Raw genomic sequence first — 24802 nt, 5'->3', positions numbered from 1 at the left:
TTGGGGGATTATTGTCTTTTTCGTGAAAAAAAAACCCCTTTAATATCTTGACAATGTGTGTTATCACTCATTAATTCCATCATTAGGTCTATAGTGGTTTTTTACAGAATTCTGAGCAAAATGTTGTAGTTGGACATAAGGGGATACTTGTATTCAGATATAAGAGAAAGGGGGTAAAATACACACACACACACACACACCGGCTGATGATGTCATATTCTGCTCTCAGCGGCTAGCTCTGCCTCCCTCCCTGCCTCCCTCCCTCCCTCCCTCTTCTATCTCTTCTTCTTCCTCTCCTCTCTTCCATCCCTAATTCAGTCCATCGGTACTCGACCCCCCCTCCCGCCTCCCTCTCACCCCACCATCTGTCTGCTCTGCTCCTCCTGCCAGGAAGACGATGATGCTGCTGCTGATGCTGATGCTGCTGATGATGAAAATGATATGACACTGTGGCTGGCCAATCACAGCGCAGACACGCAGGGAAGGGGCGTGTCCAGAGCCTGTGATCCGAGCTGATCGATGCTGAGAGGAGGAAGATGAGGTGGAGGAAGAGGATGGTGGAAGCCACCTTGTCCGAGCAAAAGAGCACTAACGCCACCTGAATAAAAGAGGACAAGAGGAGGTGGTGGAGGAGGAGGAGCAGGAGGAGGAGGAGGTGGAGGAGGAGGAGGGTGGAGGAGGAAGCTGTTGCCTGTCAGTGAGGGATCAAGCAGTGCAGCGATGGATAAATATCGACCAAAGCGGCCGACCACCTTGGCTCTGTTCCCACAGATGCCAGCGCCCGGCACCCAGGTAGGATGAGCAGGAGGGCAAGCAGCTGTGGGCAGATGGAGAGCCTGGTCTGGGCTAGAGTGTGGGCCTGATCATGGGTGGGTCCTGAGCAGCTGGCTCCTGAATAACTGGGTTACTGTGTTTGTTTCCTGGGAGGATCCACAGGATGAGACAGCGGTGGTTTGTTGTTTATCTCTGTGTGTGTGTGTGTGTGTGTGTGTGTGTGTGTGTGTGTGTCAGCTCTGAAAATGGCAGCTTCCTGCTTGCTTGTTTTTCTATCTGGACTCTCTGTACATGTTTATATTTAGATGATCAATAAGTATCAATCAATGTTAATCACATGGCCTGGCAAAAAAGCTGTTGGGAGGTTGGGAGTTGAATGACTTGCTCAAGGACACTGGGACTGGTTTGTTGTTAACATTCATCCATCCTTCCATCTTAAAACTGACCCTGTTCATGAACAGAAACAGGAGAGAAACACACACACACACACACACACACACACACATGCACACACACACACAGAGGATGAACCAAACATAGCCATTGCTAATGCTAGCAGGATATTAAAGGGGCAGTATTATGGAAAAAATCACTTTATAATGGTTTGCTTCAGTAATATACATCCCTTAAGCCACATTCAGCGGGCCAAAGTCGCAAAAAGTTATGTTTCCTCCCTCCCTTGTTACTCCACATTTTGTAAAAAGTCAGCTACAAACGGACGAGTGGGATTTTCCCCCCCTTATGACCCATAAGGTGGAAACTCCTCCTCCTGACAATCCTGGCTCCTCCTACCCTACATAAGAACGTGAGCTCCTCCCTCTCAAACTATCTCACAGGTAAAACAAACAGCAAAGGCAGGTTGATATTATAGTAAATATCACAGTTAATATTTTTACGTTCAGTATATAGAAAATCTGAAGAGCAGCGTGAGTGCTCACTATAGGGTTGGGCACCGAGAACCGGTTCCTAATGTCCAGTTCTTGAACCGTTATGAAGATATTTACATTTCGATTCCTAAATGCCCACACTAGTTTGTTTCCGCGGCTTGCTCTGTTCGTTTATGCTGGGTTTGTATAAGGTGCGTTCAGAACGCAACTGTAGTGACTGCAGTCTGTGTGCGTGTGCGTGTGCGTGTGCGTGCGTGTGCATGTGTGGGTGGGTGGCTAAGGTTTCAGTTTGGACCGCGAAGCAGAAGGGAGATAGGAGCTAATCACGCCCAGTAAAACTCCGGAAAACAATCACCAGTGAATCAGAATCATTAAAATCCAAACGATGCCCAACCCGAGCTCACTATCAGTTTCACTTTTAGTAGCTGTTATAACACCTCGTATTGCCTTTATAGCAGGGGTGTCCAATTCCGGTCCTCGAGGGCCACTATCCAGCATGTTTTAGATGTTTCCCTCTTCCAACACACCTGATTCAAATGATCAACTCCTCATCAAGCTCTGCAGAAGCCTGAAAACGATCCTAATCCCCTGCTTTATAGGATGATCTGACGTGTTTGTGACCCAATGCGATGCAGCGGTTTGGGCAAAACAATGGACTATCACCTTAAATGGATTATTTCTGTGGTCAGAAGAGGTGAGGAGGAGAAGAAAACGACTGTTATTCATTTACTCTCCTACTGCTGTGATAAACACACAGGAGCGGACTGCAAGTGACTTTTCCGAGATCTAAAACTCCGGAAAACAAGCGAGTTTGGGAAAATAAACCTCAAATACTATGTTTTGTTGGGATTTTTAGAACACTTGGAGACTAGTGAAAAATAGCATAATACTGGACTTTTAAATACTCTCCACACACTCTGTGAGAGCACGCAAACTCCACACAGATGTTCTCCTGACTCAATATTATTCAGTTACTGGATGAGTTTGACTCAATGGATCAATGCAAACAGAATTATGAGTAACATGATAACAGGAAATCTTTAAAGCAGCACAAGCTCAAAAAAGAGAATACATTTCTCCATGTAATTTAGATATTAACAATAATCTATTCAGTCGTCCACAACCTGCTTCTGTCACACTTGACCTGCTAAACCAGTTAGAGTCATTTCAAAATATACATTGAGCCACGTATTAATATTATTGATAAAGAATGAAATACAAGGAAAACAACAATCCTCTATATGTCAATAATAAAACAAGATATTTAGTGTAAAAGCATGCTTGTTTAAAAAATTGAAAACATGAACACACGAGCAACAACTTATGATTGCATTTTATTTTATTTTTATGTCTTACTTTGATTTTCAGGCGGGTAGATCAGGTAAATATAATTCTCTTCAAACGAGGCCAAGAACTCAGCTTTGGGGCCCCGGCAGTATGAATACACCTTTAGTGGCATATGGGGCTCTTTGCATTTGCAAAGTCTACATATAGACATAGAAATGGCTCTGATTTATGAAAAAACATTTATTCCAAAATTAAATAAACAATTTGTCTACTAATTAAAAGTAAAAGTTAAATGGTAAATTGACTTGATTTATCTTGCACTGTAACCGTAAACCTATTTTACAGTATTAGCCACACACCCGTTCACACTGTGGTTCAGAACCAGAGTGAAGATATTTGATATTTGACCTGTTTTTGCGTCAATTACCTTCAATAGCTCTGTGTTAAAGCCTCAAATTCTTACAGTTTCAGGATATGTTGAGGAGCAGATTAAGGCTGATGTTTCACAGTTTTGATAAACTTCACATAACAAAAGATGACGATGCAGCTGGGAGTGCAAATACAGTACCTGAATGTCTGTCCAACTATAGGCGGAGTTAGGGACCGTCGAATAAGTGTAATACGGCTCATTTCAATATTCAGTAACTTCTTTGTTTTTCAACATAGACATCTCTATCCACTGCTATTTACAAGGTGTCAACCCTTAACATGTCAAACCTATTAATACAAAATTAAAATTACTCTGAAAATCATCATTATCATTGACGTATTGCCTTGAATAAGCACATTTCAAGGTTATTATCTCAATAGCTTTCTCATTTTAATTGACATCACATCACCTCTCCTGGGTCCAGGACTTCCTCTCACAACTTTCACAGCTCTTAGTATAGAAGGCCATTAACAAATAATGCCATTATCAGGGGCCTGTCCCTTTAAAGGTGCAATTTTCAAGATTAAAATTTCAATATGTCAAATATCAAACTATTATCACCACGGTTCACTACCGCACCAATGCCACAGAGCTGCCATGCAAATCCCTAATCCACCATTGTGAGCAACACAGGGGACACTTTAACATATAAACGTGGGCAGCCTTGTGATTAAAGGTAGGGTAGGCGATTTCCAAAAGCTAGCATGATTTTGAATGTAGCTTCCCCGACGGCTCCGCCTTTACCCCCTCCCCTCTGTGCTCCGTCTCACTCACATGCATGAGCACAGCTGCTGCAGAAGAGGAGCTCAGCTCATCGCTTGTATTGTGTAGAAACTTTGTTGTCTCAACTTTACCATTATATATGTTTTAACTCTGTCAGCGGTGACGCGCATTCAGTGTGGAGCTCGTGCATGCGAGGGATCGAGAACGAGCAGGGGTCTATGGAGTCTATAGGTTTCCTGCTGCTGCTGCTGTCCACGCTACATTATCTATAGATGATGACACCAAAGCATAGCAGAGGCTTTCACAAGGAAATAGTTTCTGACTTTTACTCAGTGGAAAAAAAATGTGAAAAGATCAGAGTTCAATTCCACACAATCCTGAAAAACGTACTTCTTCTTCCTAACTAGTGCTGTGTGATATGGAGAAAATGACATATCACGATATAAGTAGATTTATATCCCCATAACAATATATATCCCGATATAGTATTTCTTCCTTTAAATTACATGAAATTAAAAGAAAAACAATGCAATTATTTATTTTATTATATATGAAAATAAGCAAAAACAAAAAAAATCCCAAAATAAATGCTACTTCTCCTTTAAGAATCTTCTCAATGAAGGAATATTTGTGACTTTTGCTGCATATACTGTTCTCATGTGTTCTGATTTGTAAATTTGTATGTGGAAAGACCACCAGGGACACAAGAACCACCCATATTGGCCACTGCTATCATTTGAAACTGCACCGGTAGTGAATTGGTCCATCAAAGATCATACATAGTAGAAGTTTTGTTAGTTTATATTCTTTAAAAGTCCTTCTAGAGCAGCAGGAGATAAATTAACAATTCCATTTGTGGGACACGTTTGCAACTATTTTGCTTGGAAGAGTCATATTGGCTGTAGTGTCATAGTTTGTAACCAGACTAATTGATGATTTCGGTCACTCCGGGAGACCCAATCTGTCCGAAAAAAGCAGCATTTCACCTCCGCATACCACAATATCCACAGCATTATTCCTAACCATGATCAGGATAAGTAGGTATCAAAGGTTATGTTTTAAAACCACTGTTTGCACAAGGCATGAAATAAAACCAGTGCCAGCTAATGGAAACGCTTCAATACTGTCGTCTCCAATCCCTTATTTCACCTGTTCTTCTAAATGTGTTGCTGGCACCTCATATTTATACATATAATAGATCTTTACTGGACTTTTTTTGTATTTGGGCCACATTATGGGTAGTACATTTGTGTCTTGACTCTTTATTATTCAATCAAAAAATAAAACATTTTCAATCAAAGGCAATTATTTGGGTCTGAAATGTTTTTTTGCATTTCAACACTTTTTTTCTTTGATTGAAAATATTTATTTTTGATTGAGGTTTATTCACAAGCAAAGTTTAGTAGACTAAGCCCACGCGCTGTGGGCAGAGTAAGACGTCTGTGTTTCTCTTCTGTTCTCTCTGTGTGTCGCTATTTGTGTCGGCCTTTGTCTGTGTCTGAATCTGTGTATCTTCATGCTGGACCCTCCTCACCTAAAGGTGTCTGGCACAAACGTGATCTAATCATATACTGTATCACAGGGAAGTCTAGCTCCTCTGTCAGTGACCTTGAAGTATTATGCATATGCACACCTGGCAACCAAGATGGCCACATCTATGGTCCTTCCAGATCGCATCCCCATCCGGTCGGCCTATTTTACGGCAGTTCGTGAACTATTAAAAAGGTTGATACTCTGCTATTATTAGAAATGTATCTCTTGAGTGAAGTCCGATTTATTTTGGTTTTTATCTTATTTTCTGCTTGGTTTTTGATTGTCAGTGTTGTGTATTGTGTTTTTATCCATTTTTTTTTTTTTTTATAAACAAATAAAAATACCACAAAACAGTCACATATTTAAATGTGTACTATCAAAATATTTAACAAATGTCGTATGGTCGGTTTACATTCAATAATCACATCCCAGCAGCTCTGTAGTAAGGATTACGAGTGAAGGAAGTGACATAGTCTACGTGCATAAGTTGAAAGGATCTGAAAGGATCCGCTTGGTGAAAGGATTCGGTAGTGACAGCTGCTTTTCAGTCACTGTCAGAGATAGACATTTTGTAACTAAGCGCTAAACAAGAAAATAACCAATCTACAGGAAGAGATTCGTCGCCTTTCTAATGAGCTAAAAAAGAAAGATGAGCAACTCACCAAGTACACAGACACGGACGTAAAACATCAATAGTGCTGTCGTCTCTCTTCCACAGTGCTCTACGTGAATGTGTTTGTGTGAGAGTGTTTGCTTCTGTGTGTTTTATTTGGGAGAAACTGGCAACTAATTTACAAGAAAATGACCCAAACAGCCTCAAAGCTGCCAAATTGATAGGCCAAACAAAGCTGCTGTGATCTGAGGATTAAATACAAGAAGTTTAGTGTTCAAAACTTATGAAATGTCTGAGCTTTTTGATGCAGAATGAAGGAAAACTCACTTTCGCAGGTTAGAAATCCATGCGTAACCTGATGAACGGAGGCCAGGTGCTGACAGGGATATGATGAAGGTCATTGTGTCTGAAACACAGCTCAGACACAATCAATATGTGCTCCATCGAATATGATCCCACAGTAAAATACAGTAGAAAATGAATTCTGTATGTTGGATTCCTTTTTCTGGACATCATTGATCTTTGATATAAGGTTGCAGTTTTGGCTTTTTTATGATCTATTACAGTGGTTCTCAAACTATTTTGGCTCAATACAACCTTTCTCTTATTTCTGACTCCCCTTTTTGTCAAACTACAACATTTTGCTTAAAAAAATGATTTAAAAGCTATAGAGCACAATGATGGAATGAACGAGTGATAACACATATTATAAAGAATCTCATTTTGTAAATAAGTGGAAAGAAACAGTATTTAACCAGAATAAAACATTTCTGGTGACCCCAAAGAAGTTCTTTTCTAGAGTTAGTTTTTGATCATGTTTGAGCGCAGATATACTGCATTTTAGTTTAATTAGATTTATATTTTGCAAAGTGAAAGTATATAAATACTGGTGATTAAGATTGTGTTTTGTTTTAATATAAAAATTGAAACATTTATTTTCATTTTTCAGAAATTTCAGGAGACCCCACATGGGCTCCCGACCCCAAGGTTGAAAAACACTGAATTACTGGCTCCTGAATAGATTTTTTTCTATAGTTTTTATCATTTCTGGTCGTCTTACGCATGGCGTGGGAACAAGAATGACACTCTATTTGTTAAATCTCCTCTCTCTCTCTCTCACACAAGTACCCCCTGTAGTGCCAATGCGTACTCCTAGGGGTAGACGTACCCCCATTTGAGAAACACTGATTTATTAGAGTCTGTTTGTGAGTCCGTAGAAGTTTGGATGATTCCTTATCACTTTTTAAATGACTGTTGTTTTCTCAGCTAGTTTTAGTTTATGCAACTTGTACAATTTATTTTCTCATAAATGTTGGAAATCACTGTCATGAATCGGCCTTTATTTGCAGAATTAAGATAGTCTCCCTCCAAACTTTCACTTTTGCATTATGTGATCTGGATGAATCATAAATGCATAGATGGAAGTTGATGTCTTTGTTCTTGTTTGATGATGTTTTTGAGTTTCATATTTAACCAGATGCTCTTCTCTTTGTGTTGTGCAGGACTCCATCAACAACAACTCTTTAGGGAAAAAGGACAGCTGGAAAGACTCGCGCTCTTCCTCCCCACACATCAAAGGTGAGCACATAATATAAACAAGACTTTAATACAATACATTCTCAGGAGAAAAGGGGCCTTATTGGACTGTGTTTTAAAGTCCAAACCCAAACCTTTTCTGTATTTTCCTGACTGGTAACATTATCAGACCCTTTCACAGACTAAGCTGTTCTTTCTTCACAAGTTAATCTTGTTGATGCTGCATTTCATTGAAGTGAAAATATGCAGTATAGTGCAGCAAGTTAATAAAAAAAAAAAAATGTTCAGTCTGGACTGCGCCTACTAGAGGCAAAACACTCAATTGCCTCAAAAAAAATCCAAAAAAGCTCGGATCTAGTGAAACGAGGTGTCAGCGGAAAGGTCTGGTCCTCTCGAGGCCGTGGAAGTTTGGTAATTTCCCGCACCAGGGGTAACCTCAGAGGAGTATGAGCAAAAGGGAGCGACTTTGATACTACTTTCTCCCATTGGCCAACGTTACCCCAGTGCAGGAAAACACAAAACTTCCACGGCCTCCTGCGGGCGCAGTTCGGCCTCTAGCTGAAAACAATCCACATATTCAGACTCGGGGGAACAAAACGCGTCCGCTACCTAAATTAGTCCTGATGGTAGATTAGCGCATTGCAAGGCAGCTTCGTCACCATTAGAGTGTGAGTGTGGCACATAATGAAATGCACTTTGGGTTAAATCAGTAGTAATTAAAGCGCTGCACAAATCAATTTATTGAGCGTTTTTGTTCAAATCTGACGGATACAACTAATGACTGTGCATCAGTACTTATGAAAACCAACAAAACTATTTTCAAACCTCCAGAGGATGATAAACAATCCAATCTGGCAACTCAGCTTTTGCTCTGTTCTCAGAATATTCACCTATTCAACTTCTCTACCTGCTTATTCCTACACAGCTCACATTAGATGATTTGGTTAAAGGGTTATTAAAATTAAAATATAAAAATACATACAAGCACAAGGAGCACCTGCAAACGCTGCACTAAATGGTAGTCAGGAGTTTGTACATGCGAGAATTATATTTGATTAGATTATCTTTTCATTTATCACACACAGTGGAGAAATTCACACGCTACAGCAGCCAAAGCCACAAAGAGCAAGCAAACAAGAAAGCTAAATATAAATACAGAAAAGAAACATTAATGGGGAAAAAAATAAAACAATAAGACATACGCATCCCTCCTGCCTGAAAGCCTGTGCTGTGCAGCTGGCCCCCATCTTCACACAGATCTTCAACACATCACTGGAGCTGTGTGAAGTACCTTCCTGCTTCAAAAGCTCCAGCATCATCCCAGTCCCAAAGAAACCTGCCATCACAGGACTTAATGACTATCGACCCATTGCCCTGACGTCCGTAGTCATGAAGTCCTTTGAGAGGCTGGTATTGAGCCACCTGAAGGACATCACAAGGCCCCTGCTGGACCCCCTGCAGGGCAAACAGGTCTGTCGAGGATGCAGTCAACATTGGACTGAACTACATCCTGCATCACCTCGACTCCCCAGGGACCTACGCTAGGATCCTGTTTGTGGATTTCAGCTCTGCGTTCAACACCATCATCCCGGACATCCTTCACCAGAAACTCACCCAGCTCACAGTGCCGGCCTCCACCTGTCAGTGGATCACCAACTTCCTGACTGACAGGAAGCAGCAAGTAAGGCTGGGAGGCATCACATCTAGCACCCGGTCACTCAGCACTGGCGCCCCTCAGGGGTGTGTTCTCTCCCCACTTCTATTCTCCCTCTACACCAATGACTGCACCTCAGGGGACCCCTCTGTGAAACTCCTGAAGTTTGCAGATGACACCACCGTCATCGGTCTCATCAGGGATGGGGACGAGTCTGCCTTCAGACGGGAGGTGGAACAGCTGGCTCTCTGGTGCAGTCAGAACCATCTGGAACTGAACCCGCTCAAAACTGTGGAGATGACAGTGGACTTCAGGAGAAATCCTTTTTTTTTTTTTTTTTTTTTTGTCCTTTTGCATGCCGGAAAGGGCGACGGAAAAAAGTCTAACTACTCTTATATTTATGTTTATACTTCTTTTTTTTAATTTATTTTTCTTTATTCTAGTTGATTGTTATTATTTAATGTTACACTATCTGAGAGAGCACAGGTCACCAAAACAAATTCCTCGTGTGTATTCATACACTCTTGGTCAATAAAGTTGATTCTGATTCTGATTCTGATTCTGATTCAGATTCATCAACATCCCCCACCAGATTCATTGTCATTATAACTCACAATCTTTTCCTAAATGTCTTAAATCTAAGAACTTAGATGTATACAGTACATAAGAAAATATTATCACATCAGAATATAAAATTATTAACTATCTTAAACGGTTCTAAGAAAAGCTATACCATTTGAAAATATCTCGAACAAAGTAAAAGAAACGGCACAAGGGCAATAACTGTGGAAACAATATTTGCGCACTTCTCATTTTCGAACTCCATCAAGGTATTGATACCCTGAAGCCACACACCAAATTTGGTTATCTTATCTTAAACGATTTCTAAGGAATGCTGTCCTCTTTGAAGATACTTCAGAGTAAAGAGAAAAGGAACAAAGGCAATAACTCCGGAAACAATAAGTATGCATTTCTCATTTTCTAACTCCATCAAGGTATTGATACCCTGAAGCCACACACCAAATTTGGTTGTCCTATCTTAAACAGTTTCTGAGAAAAACTGTCCCCTTTAACTCAGACGGACACACAGACAAACGAATGGAGCTCAAACCTATATCCCCCTCCCACACTTTGTGGCTGGAGATAATAATAGATATTGGTCAAGACAACAGTACAGAAAAAAAATGTTTTTGTTATAAGACTATGAGGTTATACTAATCGCTGCACTGCCTCTCAGAACATGTAAATACTTTTGTTGTTTATAAGGAATAAAAAACATCTGTGAATAAATAATCACTTTTCTTTTCATCGACTGAGTCTTTAAGTATAAAACGGACAAACAAGAACAACAACAAAACCTTAAGAATGAACCGGATTGGTTGTATGAAGATTAACTCAAGGGTAACCCAAGATTAGTGATGATGATGTAACTGGATTGGCTGGTCAAAGGTCGATGAGTCTTTGTAATTTTACTTTTTAGTTTTATATCAACATTAATAGTAAATCATACCTTGAGCATTCTGCTGTTTGTTTTTACTCTCCAAAGAAACATATTTATCTGAGGTCTGCATGTTTGTGGTAAATTTGAAAGCTTTGAAGTAATTAATCCTCAAATGCTCATGGATAAGTGTTGATTAAGCAAAAAGAAACGGAACCTGTTTGCTTTTTTATTCTGAAGGTTCTAGGGATGCTTTAAACCAGTGGTTTTCAATCTTTTTTGGCTGGAGTACTCCCTTACTCTAATTTCTGAATCTAAGTACCCCCTTACCCCCTTGTTGTTCTTTCCGTTCTTTTCATTATTCAGTATATTTTTCTCTTATTTTGTGTTTTTGTTGTCATTTTTGTGTGTTGTTGGTATTATTTAAATTATTCTCTCTCAGTGTGTGTGTTTTTGGTCTCGTTTGGTTCTTTCTTATGTTGTTTTGTATGCTTCTGTTATTTCTGTACGTTTTGTTGTGATCTTGTGTATTTTTCTCTCATTTAGCGGGATTTTGGTGTCATTTTGTTTATTTTGTTATTTGTTCTTTTTATTATTCAGCATATTTTTCTCTTATTTTGTGTTTTTGTTGTCGTTTTGTGAGTTGCTGGTAATATTTAGTATGATTATCATTTTTAACTAAAAACATTATAAAACCCCATATTTTTTATCCCCCGCCACAAAGTGTGAAGGAGGATATAGGTTTGTGTTCCATCCGTCCGTCCGTCCAAGTTAAATGGGACAGCTTTTCTCAGAAACTGTTTAAGATAGGATAACTAAATTCGATGGGTGGCTTCACGGTATCAATACCTTGATAGAGTTCGAAAATGAGAAACGCGCAATTATTTTTTTCTTAGTGATTGAGTTTTTGCCCTTTTTCTAATGCTTTCATTTGTTAATTTTCCTCTCTCTCAAGTAACCCCTGTAGCCGTACGGACAACCCCCGGTGCTTTTCGTACGTGGCTTATGACGTTACAGGACTATTTGGTACATTCAAATCAGAAGAAAAAATGCAAGAAATTCAAATCCACTTCAGTTAGGGCTTGGGTTAGTTAGTCTGTAACGTAATTTATTGTTAGGGTTAGTCCATCACAAAGTTTATGAATCTACCTATTAATAGCAAACAGAAGTACAAGTACGTAGCGTCTTAATCACGTGACCTTTCACGTCACCTAAACTGGCCAATGAGGGGCGCTATGTACGAATAGAATGTCGGTATATTGATACGGCTACGTACGGATAGCCACTGCCTAAATAAAATGCGTGACGTCATCTTCAAAGGTCTTCAAAGTAACTAGCTCATTTAATAAATACTCAAGTAAAGGACAGATACCGGAAAAAAACTACTTAAGTAAAGTAATGAAGTATTTGTACTTCGTCACTTGTCACCTCTGATCGTAGCTGCTTTCTGCAGGCTTCCTAATAATCCGTCTGAGTGTTGTACATCTGGTTACCTAACACATAATCCCATGCTTTTGTTTATGTGTGTGTAACAAGGAGATCTTGCTCCATCAGATGGCCAACCAAAGGCAGAGGGCAAAGTCCGGCAGGGCTCACAGCGCCGGCCGGCACCGAAACCTCCAACAGGCAACGGTTTCAGATCCAGCTCTCAGGCGCCTGCCTCTGCTGCTGAAACAAGAGCCAAACCACGAGAGCGGCCCACGTCCGGGGCCCTTCAGTCCTCCAGCACACCGAAGAGTCAGCGTCGAGCAGCAGCTGCTGGAAGAGGAGGAGGAGGACAAGGAGCCTCAGCCATGAGAGACAGGAGTCAGGTTGACCTCAGAGGGAAGGATGGGGCGATGGAAAGAAAAGGACGACTGTGTGAGGACTCCAGACTGAAGGACAGAGACAAGAATGGACATCAGAGGCCAAGAGAAGCCAACAGACCAAAGGGCAAAGTGGCTGATGGGAAAGGAAGAGGAGCGGCCAAAGGAGGAAACAAAGCAGGAGGAGGAGGAGGCGGACACAAGATCAACAATGCACCATCTATTCAGGAAGTCCTGGTACCTGCCATGGTGGTCCCACGCACACCTGTCATCATGAGGAAGCAGGAGAAGAATAAGGACCAAGGTAAGAAACAACTCCCACCCCCACCCTCCCTGAACCCTGAATAAAGATAAAATATAGTAAAAGTACATGTTTTATACCATTTTGTCCCGTGTACCCCCTTTGCATTATGTACCACCTCTTCATATCATAACCCTCTTCAGATGCTTTTTCATTTGTGGAACAGTGGGCTCTCCTAAACCCCTAAATGTGTCTCGAACATTGGTTCCCTAATGCTTAATCTATAAATTTAAAACGAGTGGAATTTAAAGCTGAATTTATGTCAGTTAAATAGGATCAAGTTTTTTTTAAATGTAATCTTTTTTACAGGAACAAATGCTTGTTAAATTGCATCATAAGATATACTGGTACATACAAAGTAGTTTCTAGTCTGGGCAAATTAGTAATCCCTGCCCCTGAATTGCTTTGTAAGTATGAGTATAGTTGAAAATGTATCACTTTGAAGCCCACAGTAAAAATATGTATAGAAAACAAATAGAAGGATAATCCAGGACATCCATAAAAGCAGGTCAGATGATGCAGCCAAAGTCATACACAGTGTTTTATACGCATGTGTCATTTCGTGTAAAATCTCTATTATAGAGTCTGGCTGAGGTAAAAGCAGACAGAAGACGTATCCATTTACTTAGTGTGGTTTTTGTTAGATGCTGAGAAAAGTAAGGGCTGACTTATTTCAAACAGTATTCTGGCAGAAGCCTATTTTGTTGCTCTTAATATCAAACATGGGGCGACCGTGGCTCAGTGGTAGAGTTGGTCATCCAAAGGATTGGGGGTTTGAATCCTGCTCTAAGTCATTGTTGTTGTGTCCTTGGGCAAGGCACTTCAGCTACATTGCCTTGTATGAATGTGGTGTGTGAGTGAGTGTCAGGGTAGGGGTCAATTATAGTTGCAATTGATTACAATTATGGGGTATTTTTAAAAATATCTTGCTGTCGTAATCGTAATGAAATTGTAACTGAGTCCTGATAATTGATTTTGTAATTGTAATTTCCATGAAAATTCTAAAAAAATTGTCAATTATAATTTAACACTAAGCTGGGATAACATGTTACAGCTATAGGTACAGTTCTACACATATGTATTTAACAATTATTAAAATGTGTTTCATATCAAGCTTTCTCACATTTTACCATTTAAAATAATATAAATCTAGGGGTATACTGACACAAATAAAGGCTCAGACGCCCACACCAAAAATATAAAAACCCATATTTTAATTGATTATGAAGCCTAACAAGGTAAACAATAAATAGGAAAGAAAATAGATCATATAGATATTTGTTTTTAGTGTATTTTACAGCTGATTTAAGACCCGTTATTATAAGAAATGCTAACAGAAAGCTAACACAAGAGGAAAGTTAACTTTTATTAGGTTATTCATTTCAGCCTCAGTAATTGTGATTAATTGTAATTAAACTTTAGTAATTGAGAAAGTAGTTGTAATTGACTTTCTGAGGACAAGTGATAATTTTAATTTAATTGTATTTGGAAAAAATGCTGGTCAGTGTAATCATAATTGAATTGTAATTGAACATGGATTATTGAAAACGTAATTGTAACTGAAAAATGTAATTTACCCCAACCATGGACTGATGGTTCACTATGGCAGCCATGTAACTGTCAGTCTGCCCCAGGGCAGCTGTGGCTACATTAGTAGCTTACCACCACTGTGTGTGGAGTGAAAGAATAATGCACATCAATGTAAAAGCGATTTAAGTGTCTGTGAAAAAGCACTATATAAAATCCAATGCATTATTATTTAAATATGAGATTTAGCACTGAGGAAGTTTCCCTAACATTTTGTGTTGTAGGCCAAAACCACGACAGGAGCCAGGACGCCCCCCCAGTCCTGTCCCGATCCAGCAGTGAAGGTGGATCCAACAGGATGTCCATCAGCTCCGACACTGAAGGGCCTCCTCCAGGACCTGAACACCCCTCCTTGTCCCACCTCACCAACCCTGACATCAGTGAGGAGGATGGGGAGGGAGATCCGACCCCGTCCCTCTTCATCCACAACGCTATGACTGACCTCCTTGATAATAGTAAGAACCAAACAATGGCCCCACAAACAGTTTCAGAGGTTAGTGCAGGGGGGGACACGTTGGAAGACTCAGTGTCTGCTCAGACTGAGCCAGAGTGTGAAGCTGCCGCTGGCTTGAGTTATGACTCTGTTAAATACACACTGGTGGTGGATGAATATGCTCAGCTGGAGCTGGGGAACCTGAAGGACTGCCTGCACGGATACAACGAGCACAAGAACGACAGCGACACAGAGACTGTTTACCAGTCGGCCAATGAGGACGAAGACCCCGAGTGCGAGGAGGAGAGAAGGAAGAGCGAGGAAGCACGAAAACGAGGTGAGGACCAAAGTTTTAACTTTTTTAGGGGATAAATTAATCTTATTGTTTGAATTTATCTGTAGAATCTTCTTCTAGGGCTTGATGTAACAAGGAAGAACCATGAGTTTTCAAGGCCAATCAACAGAGTGCAAAGTATTAATCAGAGTTGTATAGACCGTATTTTTCTGACTATAAGGCGCACTTAAAATCCTTTAATTTTCTCAAAAATCGACAGTGCGCCTTATAATCTGGTGCGCCTTATGTGTGAAATGAACTACTGTGCTTCAACATACTGAACTGAAAAAGTGAGTGTATTGTTCTGTATTTTATGTGTTAAACCGGAACAATGTTGAGAGTTATTGTTAATGAGTTGAATAAAGTTTGACTTATCTGACTATTTTATTTTGCTTAATGCGTCTTAATAATAATAATAAAAACGAACCGGTGCGCCTTATAGTCCGAAAAATACGGTACTGATATGTCCAACTCAAGAACAAGTACTATTACTTGATTGAAATTGTACCCAAGTACAAGTAAAAGTAAGTCATACATAAAATATTCAAGTAAAAAGTAGCTGAATTAAATAGTACTCAAAGTGAAAGTGACTAGTTACTTTCACTCCCCTTGTTTATTTTTAGTAATACATTTTGCCACGGTTCCCTTACATACAGTAAACATTTCATGTATAAATTTAAAAAGGAAGAGACCAAATCTTGCACAATATAATTAATAATTTTATTTATTTTCCACAAAGGCATCTGTATAAAATGAAAGGTGTGTCAAACTGTACAAATAAAATAACTAATTCATTAAATTAAAAATAAAGCATTTATCAAGCTGTAGCTACATTTATGAACTCCAAAACTCTAAAATAACCTCCATTTAATGCTATTTTGGTGCAGTGCATTACGTTTAATCTGATTGGTCGGCTATGATGTGATGCATTTTGTTGTTGTCGGGTCATTTAATTTTTTGTAGTTTCAAAAAACAAAACAAAACAAAAAAAAACAACAATAATTTACACAGTAATGGTTGGGTGTAGAAATGTAAGTAATTATTTTAATTATTTTAAAACGTACTTAAGTACAAGTTAAATTACTGATTTCGAAATATACTCCAAAAAGTACAAGTACCCATGAAAGCAACTCAATTACAGTAACGTGAGTACTTTCACCTCTGTGTATTCAGATGAGGAGCTGATTGTTTTTCTGTGCACAGAGGAGAGAAAAGAAGCAGAGAAAAGAAAAAAAAAAGAGGAGGAGGCAAAGAGAAGGAAGGAAGAGGACCTAAAGAGGAGGAGGGAGGAGGAGGTGAAGAGGAGGAGAGAGGTGGTGGGCCTGAGGATTCCTAAACACTATAAAGGACAGTCCAACGCTGCATCAGAGGACGGCGAGTCCAATGGAGGAAGAGCCGGAGCGCCCAAGAGCAAAAAGTTTCTCAATCTGTTCGCAGGAAGCAGCAGCCCTTACAGTGCCACTGGTGAGATTACACTCAATCTAATGTTTGAAAAGGTAGGAATGCAACACTGTAGGGGTGTTGAAAAAAATATTATTATTATTTTTACCTTTATTTAACCAGGAAAGTGTTTTCCACTGCAGGAGACATTGTAACTACACAAAGAAGTGAACCTGGCAAACCTGGATATGTCGACCAGCTTGTGTTTTTTCAAAAAAATCTAAAAAGAAAGTACTAACTTTCTGCATTTATTTGTTGTTCTAGGCATATACTTCAGTTAAAGTCATGTTGCACTAAAGTCAAAATTGGTTTAAAAGCCACAGGCAGATTGTATGTTGTTTATTGTTTTATTTGAAGTTGTTGGCACATGGCGTGTTAAAGCCAATGATTTGAGTGTAAAATGTGCCAATAAAATATATTTCATACATAATGTTCTCATGAAGGTGTACAAAAATTGGGCTCCGAGCATCGATGCCTATACATCTATAGATCATAACTACCAAATTTCAGCCCGATCCGTTCACGTATAACAAAGGAGTGGCAATTTGAAATAGTGTACACAAAAAGAAGAAGAAGAAGAAGAAGAAGAAGAAGAAGAAGAAGAAGAAGAAGAAGAAGAAGAAGAAGAAGAAGAAGAAGAAGAAGAAGAAGAAGAAGAAGAAGAAGAAGAAGAAGAAGAAGAAGAAGAAGAAGAAGAAGAAGAAGAAGAAGAAGAAGAAGAAGAAGAAGAAGAAGAACAAAATGAGTGGCGTTTTGAGTCCGGCAGCCTAAAAATAATTTAATTTGTGTGTTCCAGGAGCCGGTTCCTTTGGGATGTTCTCCTGTGTTCTGAACGGTGTGGAGCGTCAACAGAGCCACCGAGCTGCCTACAGGTGAACAAACCTAACCCCCCACCCCCCACACACACACACTCACGCACACACACACACACACACACACACACACAGACCTGAGACTGAAGTCTGTGTTCCATTCCAGGTTCGTCCCTCGTCATGCAGACGAGCTGCACCTGGAGACAGACGACCCGGTGCTGATGCTGAAGCAGTCTGAGGACCTGTGGTGTCAGGGCTACAACATGAGGACCGGAGCTACAGGCATCTTCCCCGCCTTCTATGCTGTCAGGGTGTCCAAGGAGCTGACCCAGGGTGAGCTGAGGCTGATCAGACATCAGACATTAGCAGTCCATTCCTGAACCGTGCCTTTGGGTTTTTTGTTTATTTCAGTCTACAAAGAAGGATCAGGGGACCAGTTCCTGGTGCGGTTCTTGGGGTCTGTTCAAGTTCCTATTCACACAGGGAATGACGTGCTGTGCGCAGCTATGCAGAAGGTACAGATGCACATATTTAAATCAGAATTTTTAGAAATAAAACTAAAAATTCCTGCAAAACAAGACAAAAAAGGTATCTTTATGGTCATATTCTGCCTTTTTGATGCCTGAACTACAAATCACAATTTTTATTAAATGTCCACTTGAGGTACAAAAAGTAAAATACCATCTTAAATACCACAGTATATACTATCTTTAACTTCTAGCTATTTTTCACTCATCTCCAATTGTTTTAAGAATTCCAACAACTTAGTATTTGAGGTTTATTTTCCCAAACTCGCCAGTTTTTGTCCTCTAAAAAGTGACTTTCTGAGCAGTTCTAAAAACGGGCTGTTTTGGAGCCTACTTATGCATATTCATGAGTAGGCGTGTCTGTAGACACTGACTGCTTTGCTATTGCGAGGGAGATAAGTGATCACCAAAGCGATTTTCTTTTTGATATCCACACACTGTTGTTATTGTTTTCAGCCAAAAAAACGGCACATTACAGTAAAACACATGAATATTTAAGTGGCTATTGTGATTGTGAGTCTGTCAGTGCTTCAGGCTGTGTGTGTTTATCGTAGCAGCAGCAGAGAGTAATTCAGCTGCTTCATTCACCGGAGTGATAAGCTGTTAAATCATTTTCTTCTCTGTTACTGGAATAGTGCATTTGAGGTAATAATCACTTGTTTTGTCCAACCGCTGCGTCGCATTGTGTCACAAACACATCATATCAAGTGAAAGACGGTACGAGGCGATATAACGGATGCTAAAAATGGAACTGCTCTCTTGGTTCTACACCGTTGCCGCCCACTGCTCCTCGGGGAGGGGTTAAATGCAGAGAACACATTTTGTGTATGTAGCTCGCATTCCTGTAGCTTCGAGAGAGTGGGCGTGTATGTTCACTGTGGAGGCTCAGCCGGCAGCAGGCACTTCCTGGAGGAGGCAGTTCAGACATTTATGATGTCACAAAAGTCCAAAAGTCTGACTAAGGACTAAGGAATTAACATTGTAACAAGGTTAAAAGCTCAAAAAAGTAGATTTCATTTGGGACTATTTCTTAGCGTGCTATCACCCAGATGTTCTACAAATGTGATTTCTGACTTGGTTTTGTGTTGCCAGGTGGCATGTAACAGGCGCTCATCAGGTCAGCCTCCCTCCACCTGTCTGCTGGAGGTCAGCCTGAAGGGTGTGAAGATCAGCGTCCAGGACCAGTGTCAGTCTGCAAACAGGGTATGGAAACTACACACATTATTTACACATAGAAAGGACAGAAATAAATAAACTAGTAAACTATTGTTAACTTCACATGGGCTTATATGTAAAGGGTTGTTTCTGCTCTGTGGTAGAAAAGACAGGGAAGCACAAATTCTACACACAATGACATGAAGATCAAGTCCCAAAATCAAAGAAAACATTGTTTGGGGGACAGAGTTATTCTGCAATAATTCTAAAAGAATAACAGGTTTAGAAATAAAGAGATTGGGCAGCTTGGTGGTGCAATGGTTGGCATTGCTTTCTCGTTGTGCAAAGATCAAGCTCGCTATAGTAGTAGTAATAGATCATACATGTCAAGGCCAGACAGCAGCCAGCTGCTCTATACTGAAAGAAAATCCATAAAAAATCAACACTAACATGTTTAAAACATTTAGTCTACTGTATATATCTAATATTCATTCATGTATATTCAATCCAATTCATATGGCGTAAATTACAACAATAGTCAAAATGAAAACCCAACAAGTCCACATGAACATGCATCAGCTACAGTGGGGAGAGAAAACTCCCTTTTAACATCTATACATAACTTATAGTTTGACTGGTCCTTATATCACTCTGAAGCAAACATAGAGTTAGTCATAGAATGTCATAGAAAATGTGAAAAGGACGTTTGGATGTATTCACCTCGTTTCATCAGTGATACTTTTGACCATTCAAAGAGTTCCATTTTTACCTCAGAGTTCTCCGGACAAATGATTGACAAATTTTAGGGATATTGAAACACACAAACTGTGACATTTTTTTTTCCACTGTTGGAAAGTAAATCCCATTAAAGGTATTGGAAGCATTTATTTGTACTGTCAGTACTAAATATGGTAAACTGCATCGTTTGGTGTGTATGATAGACTGGCTACATGTCCAGGGTGTGGCCTGCTTTTTCCCTTCAGTCAGTGGGGATTGTCTCCATCAATGGGGCGACCGTGGCTCAGGTAGAGGATCGTCTTCTGATCGAGAGGTTTGGGGTTCGATCCCAGTACCTATGTTTCGAAGTGTCCTTGGGCAAGACACTGAACCCTAAGTTGCTCCCAGTGGTCGACTAGCGCCTTGCATGGCAGTCCTGTTCCATTGGTGTGTGAGTGTGAGAGTGATTGGGTGAATGAGCTGATATGTACAGCACTTTGAGACTGCTTCAGTGTGGAGATAAAGCGCTATATAAATCAAGTCCAAGTCCATCATCAGGTGCAAAGGTTTTATCACCCATGCTTTTATCAGTTTACATCAATGATGTGGGTCAAAAATATTCTAGATGCTTGTTTACATCTTTACGCTGATGACAGTTGTTTACTGTCGTGCAAACCCAGTTATCTAGCTTTTTTTCTTTAGTCTGCATTTGACATAATTTAGTCCCAATGGCTCAAACTGGTGATAAATTGTCATTGTTGGTTATTTATGTGTGTTTTTTATTGTTTTAATCTAGCCTCTAAAGCTGCGTTCACACCAAACGTGACTTCAGCGACTGTAGTAGCTTAAATCGTCCGTGATGAGTCGCTTGACCATAGTCGTGTTTTTTCTTCGCTTCATCTACCCCATTGACAACTGGGGGAGTGATGTAGGGAAAAGCTCATTGCTGATTGGATGTCACGACACAGCGTCACTTGAAGTCGCTTGAAAAGTTGAACATTTTCAACTTAGAGCAACTTCCAGTGACTCAGATCGCACGAGTCGTGTCATTTGAAGGGAGGTCGCTTGACATTGCTTTATTTACATTGATTTTGAATGTAATCTAGTCGTTAGAGTCGCATTCGGTGTGAACGCACTTTTATAGTCCGGCCCCCTGTATAAATGAAGGTTAGGATGGATAATGCAGTTGACCTTGTACCCAGTAGGTGTCAGTAGATAGCACAGTGCGGTGTTATTGCAGGATTTATATACTGCATAAGCCGGTATGTTGTGACTCACAGTTTTGAAATATGAAAGAGTTAATGACTAAACAAGACGTTAATCAATCAAATTTACATGTTGATGTTTTTCTGTGATTTCAGGGCGACCAGTGTTTCAATTTCTTCCAACTGAAAAACATCTCGTTCTGTGGCTGCCATCCCAAACACAGCAAGTAAGACTGACCAACGTTTGTCTGTTGGGATGGAATTGGTGAAATACCAGTGCATGACATACAGTACAGGGCCTTAGACCAAAATATACACATTGTGTGAGTGTGACTCCAGTTTGAACCCTGACCTGAACATTTCTGAAGATGGTTCCATCTTTATCCTACATGTGCATCTTTTTACTCAAGTGTCAATAAAATGTGTGTATCTTTGGGTAACTGGAGTTGATAAGAAAAATGATGTTTGCATGTGTCTGTGCAGGTATTTTGGGTTTATCACCAAACATCCCGACCAGCAGCGCTTTGCCTGCCACGTGGTGATGTCACAGACGACACTTCATCCTCTGGCTGAGTCTGTTGGGTAAGGCCTGCTCCGTACTTTTCTTCGGATTATTTATGATGGTGTTAACGAAGGATTGTCCCACCTTCCTCGTAACAAACGCAGTTTTCATTGGAAACCCTCCAAAAAAGAAACTATTAGGTTTTTCCTCATGTGAGCATTACATTTTTATTACTTGATGAAAATGACAAGTATCTTTTTGTTTAAAATTAGGCATAGTCTAGTTATTTTCACTTTGCAGGTACAAAACTCTGCAGCGAGGTTACTGACTCGCACAAACAAAAGGGCCCATATTACTCCCATTCTAAAAGCCCTTCATTGGCTTCCAGTCACTTTCCGTTTCAATTTTAAAATTCTGGTGCTGACCTTCAGAGCCTTGCATGGTCAGGCTCCCTCCTACATTAGAGACTTGTTGTGTCCTTATACCCCCTCCCGGAGGCTGAGGTCCCAGGATCAGAACCTGCTCATGGTCCCCCGTACCCGTTACAAGACCAGAGGAGATCGCTCCTTCCAGGCGGTCGCGCCAACGCTCTGGAACGATCTTCCGTTTTCGCTGCGTCTGCTTGATTCCGTTGATGCTTTTAAGAGCCAACTGAAAACCTATCTGTTTCAGAAAGCATTTTAAAAATTCCAGTGATAAAGGGTTGTTTTATGACCATCATATTTTTGTGACTGCAACTGTAATTTGTATTGTATTGTATGCACTGTATGCATTGTGAAGCACTTTGTGACTCCTGTCTGTAAAAGGTGCTATATAAATAAATATTACTTACTTACTTACTTACTTAAAAAGAAACTGTAAATAATAAATAAACGTCTTTTAATTTCCCTTTATGGTGGAAATAAGACGTGAGAAAAGTCACAAAACAGCGAAGAGAGGAAAGCCGTTGCGTTGCCAGGTTGGGTTAGTGTCTGAAGGTGGGGGTTTAGGTCAAATTGTATTGAATTTTTGACAGTTTATTGATGGAAACACAGCTGTAAATGTCTAAATATTAAATTATTTCTAGATGTTTTAAGTTAAAAGTAAAAATGTTCTTGTTCAGCACAAGATACCTGTGATTGAACACTATCCAACTACAATTACAATTACTTTTTTTTATCCTCCAAAAGTCAATTACAATTCTGTTCTTTACAATAAATCACAATTACTGAGCCTGAAATAAATAACCTAATCCTCTGCCTCTTGTGTCAGCTTTCTGTTAACATGTCTTTGCGCTGCAAAATACAGTAAAAACAAATGTCCATTATCAAATTTGTTTCCTATCTATTGGTTATGTTGTTTGGCTTCATAATCAATGAAAATATAAGTTTTAAATGGTTAAATGGTAAAATGTAACAGGGTTCACCAGTTTTGCGTTAAATCATAATTGACAATTTTTAAAGAATTTTTTATGGCAATTTCAATTACAAAGTCAATTACTTAAACTCAATTACAATTTAACTATGATTGGGACAGCAACAGATTTTTTTAAATTACACAATTAACACATTAATTTCCTCTTCTGTTTGTTTTACCTTTGTTAACCACAGGAGGGCGTTCCAGCTGTATTACAAGGAGCACATTGGCTACTCCTGTCCCACTGAAGACATCTTCATTGAGTGACAGCTCCATCTGCAAACTGAACCCTCACTTTGTGCATGTGGACCCATGACGTGACCCTGGTCAGAGCACTTTGCATGAAGGAATTCCTCTATCCTGGACCGCAGCCATCATCACAGCCAGGTTCTCCATCATTTCCTTCTGTGGATGGATGATAGCGACATAGTTCCAGCATCTGTACTTATTACTGATCATATAGTGATACGTTTATCAACAGAGATGATAGATATTTATGTAGAATACAGACGTTAAAACAACCTTCAGGATTCAGGGTTTGTGCAGTGTCCGTGTCGCTCTAAAGGCCTGATTACATTTTAATCATTGATATTTAATACAAAAGGAGCATCAGTGTGCACAAAGTCAAACCCTCCTGTTACAGTAATGACATTCAAGGGTCAGGAAACCAATGAAATGCTGACAAACGACCAAAAACACAACCAAAGACAATCGACACAGCGATAACACGGAAACATGACAATGGAAAATGAGACAAAAGGACACAAAAACTCACAGAATCATGTATTTTTCACACAAAGCAAAGCCAAACAAAAAAGAAAAAAAAGAATCTAAATTTTAATCAAAGATATTTTTTTTGTATCAAAATTAAGTGCAAAAGATTTAGATTCAGAATCAGATGGCACAGATTTACCTCCGTACACGTCAGGGTTGGGGTCAGTTACAATTACCCATGTTCAATTACAATTCAATTACGATTACAGTGACCAGCATTATTCCAATTACAATTAATCTTTAATCCTCAGAAAGCCAATTACAATTACGTTTTCAATTACTAAATTTCAATCACAATTACTGAACCTGAAATAAATAACCTAATAAAAGTGAACCTTCCTCTTGTGTTAGCTTTCTGTTAGCATCTTTGACGATAACGAGTCCTAAATCAGCTGTAAAATACACTAAAAACTATTATTTATCATATCATTTCTTATTTCCTATCTATTGTTACCTTGTTAGGCTTCCTAATCAAAGAAAATATATGATTTTAATATTTTTGGTGTGGGCGTCTGAGCCTATTTTGTGTCAGTTTACCCTTGATTTCCATTTTTTTTAAAAAAAATGATAAACTGTTTGAAAGCTTGATATGAAACATATTTTAAAAATTGTTAACTACATGTGTGTAGAACTGTACATGGAACTGTAACATGGTTCCCCAGTTTTGCGTTAGATAATAAATGACAATTTTTATTGACTTTTCCCGGCAAATACAACTACAAAGTCAATTATCTAAACTCAATTACAATTTAATTACGGTTATAACAGCAACAAATTTTTAAAAAATACAATTATAGTTGCACCATAATTGTAATTAATTATCAATTACTCAATTATGATTTTAATTGACACCAACCCTGGTACACGTACAGGTACAGGTACCAGTATATATATATATATATGTATATTTAAAGCAAAGAAAACATTTTGATGATTAGAC

The 24802-nt window shown here is 39.4% G+C and overlaps 1 protein-coding gene across 2 annotated transcripts; it reads left to right on the top strand.

Moving 5' to 3' along the window:
• Window positions 1-657: 657 nt before the first annotated feature.
• mapk8ip1a (mitogen-activated protein kinase 8 interacting protein 1a) lies at window positions 658-24114 on the top strand. Of its 2 annotated transcripts, none has more exons than XM_028448636.1 (12): window positions 658-792; window positions 7750-7825; window positions 12430-12984; window positions 14793-15338; window positions 16539-16799; window positions 17572-17647; window positions 17754-17920; window positions 17999-18102; window positions 19207-19317; window positions 21348-21418; window positions 21675-21773; window positions 23283-24114. In XM_028448636.1, the coding sequence occupies exons 1-12, from the start codon at window positions 721-723 to the stop codon at window positions 23353-23355; spliced, it is 2211 nt and encodes a 736-aa protein (XP_028304437.1). In that variant the 5' UTR covers window positions 658-720; the 3' UTR covers window positions 23356-24114. The 2 variants fall into 2 exon arrangements, with proteins under 2 accessions (XP_028304437.1, XP_028304436.1); XM_028448635.1 differs by having other exon boundaries at window positions 12412-12984.
• The last annotated feature ends 688 nt before the right edge of the window (window positions 24115-24802 follow it).

Source organism: Gouania willdenowi, chromosome 6 (genome assembly GCF_900634775.1).
Source record: "Gouania willdenowi chromosome 6, fGouWil2.1, whole genome shotgun sequence".
NCBI classification, from domain to species: Eukaryota; Metazoa; Chordata; class Actinopteri; order Blenniiformes; family Gobiesocidae; genus Gouania; species Gouania willdenowi.
Note: the sequence above shows the minus strand (reverse complement) of the source record. Positions and strands in the feature narration are given on the sequence as shown.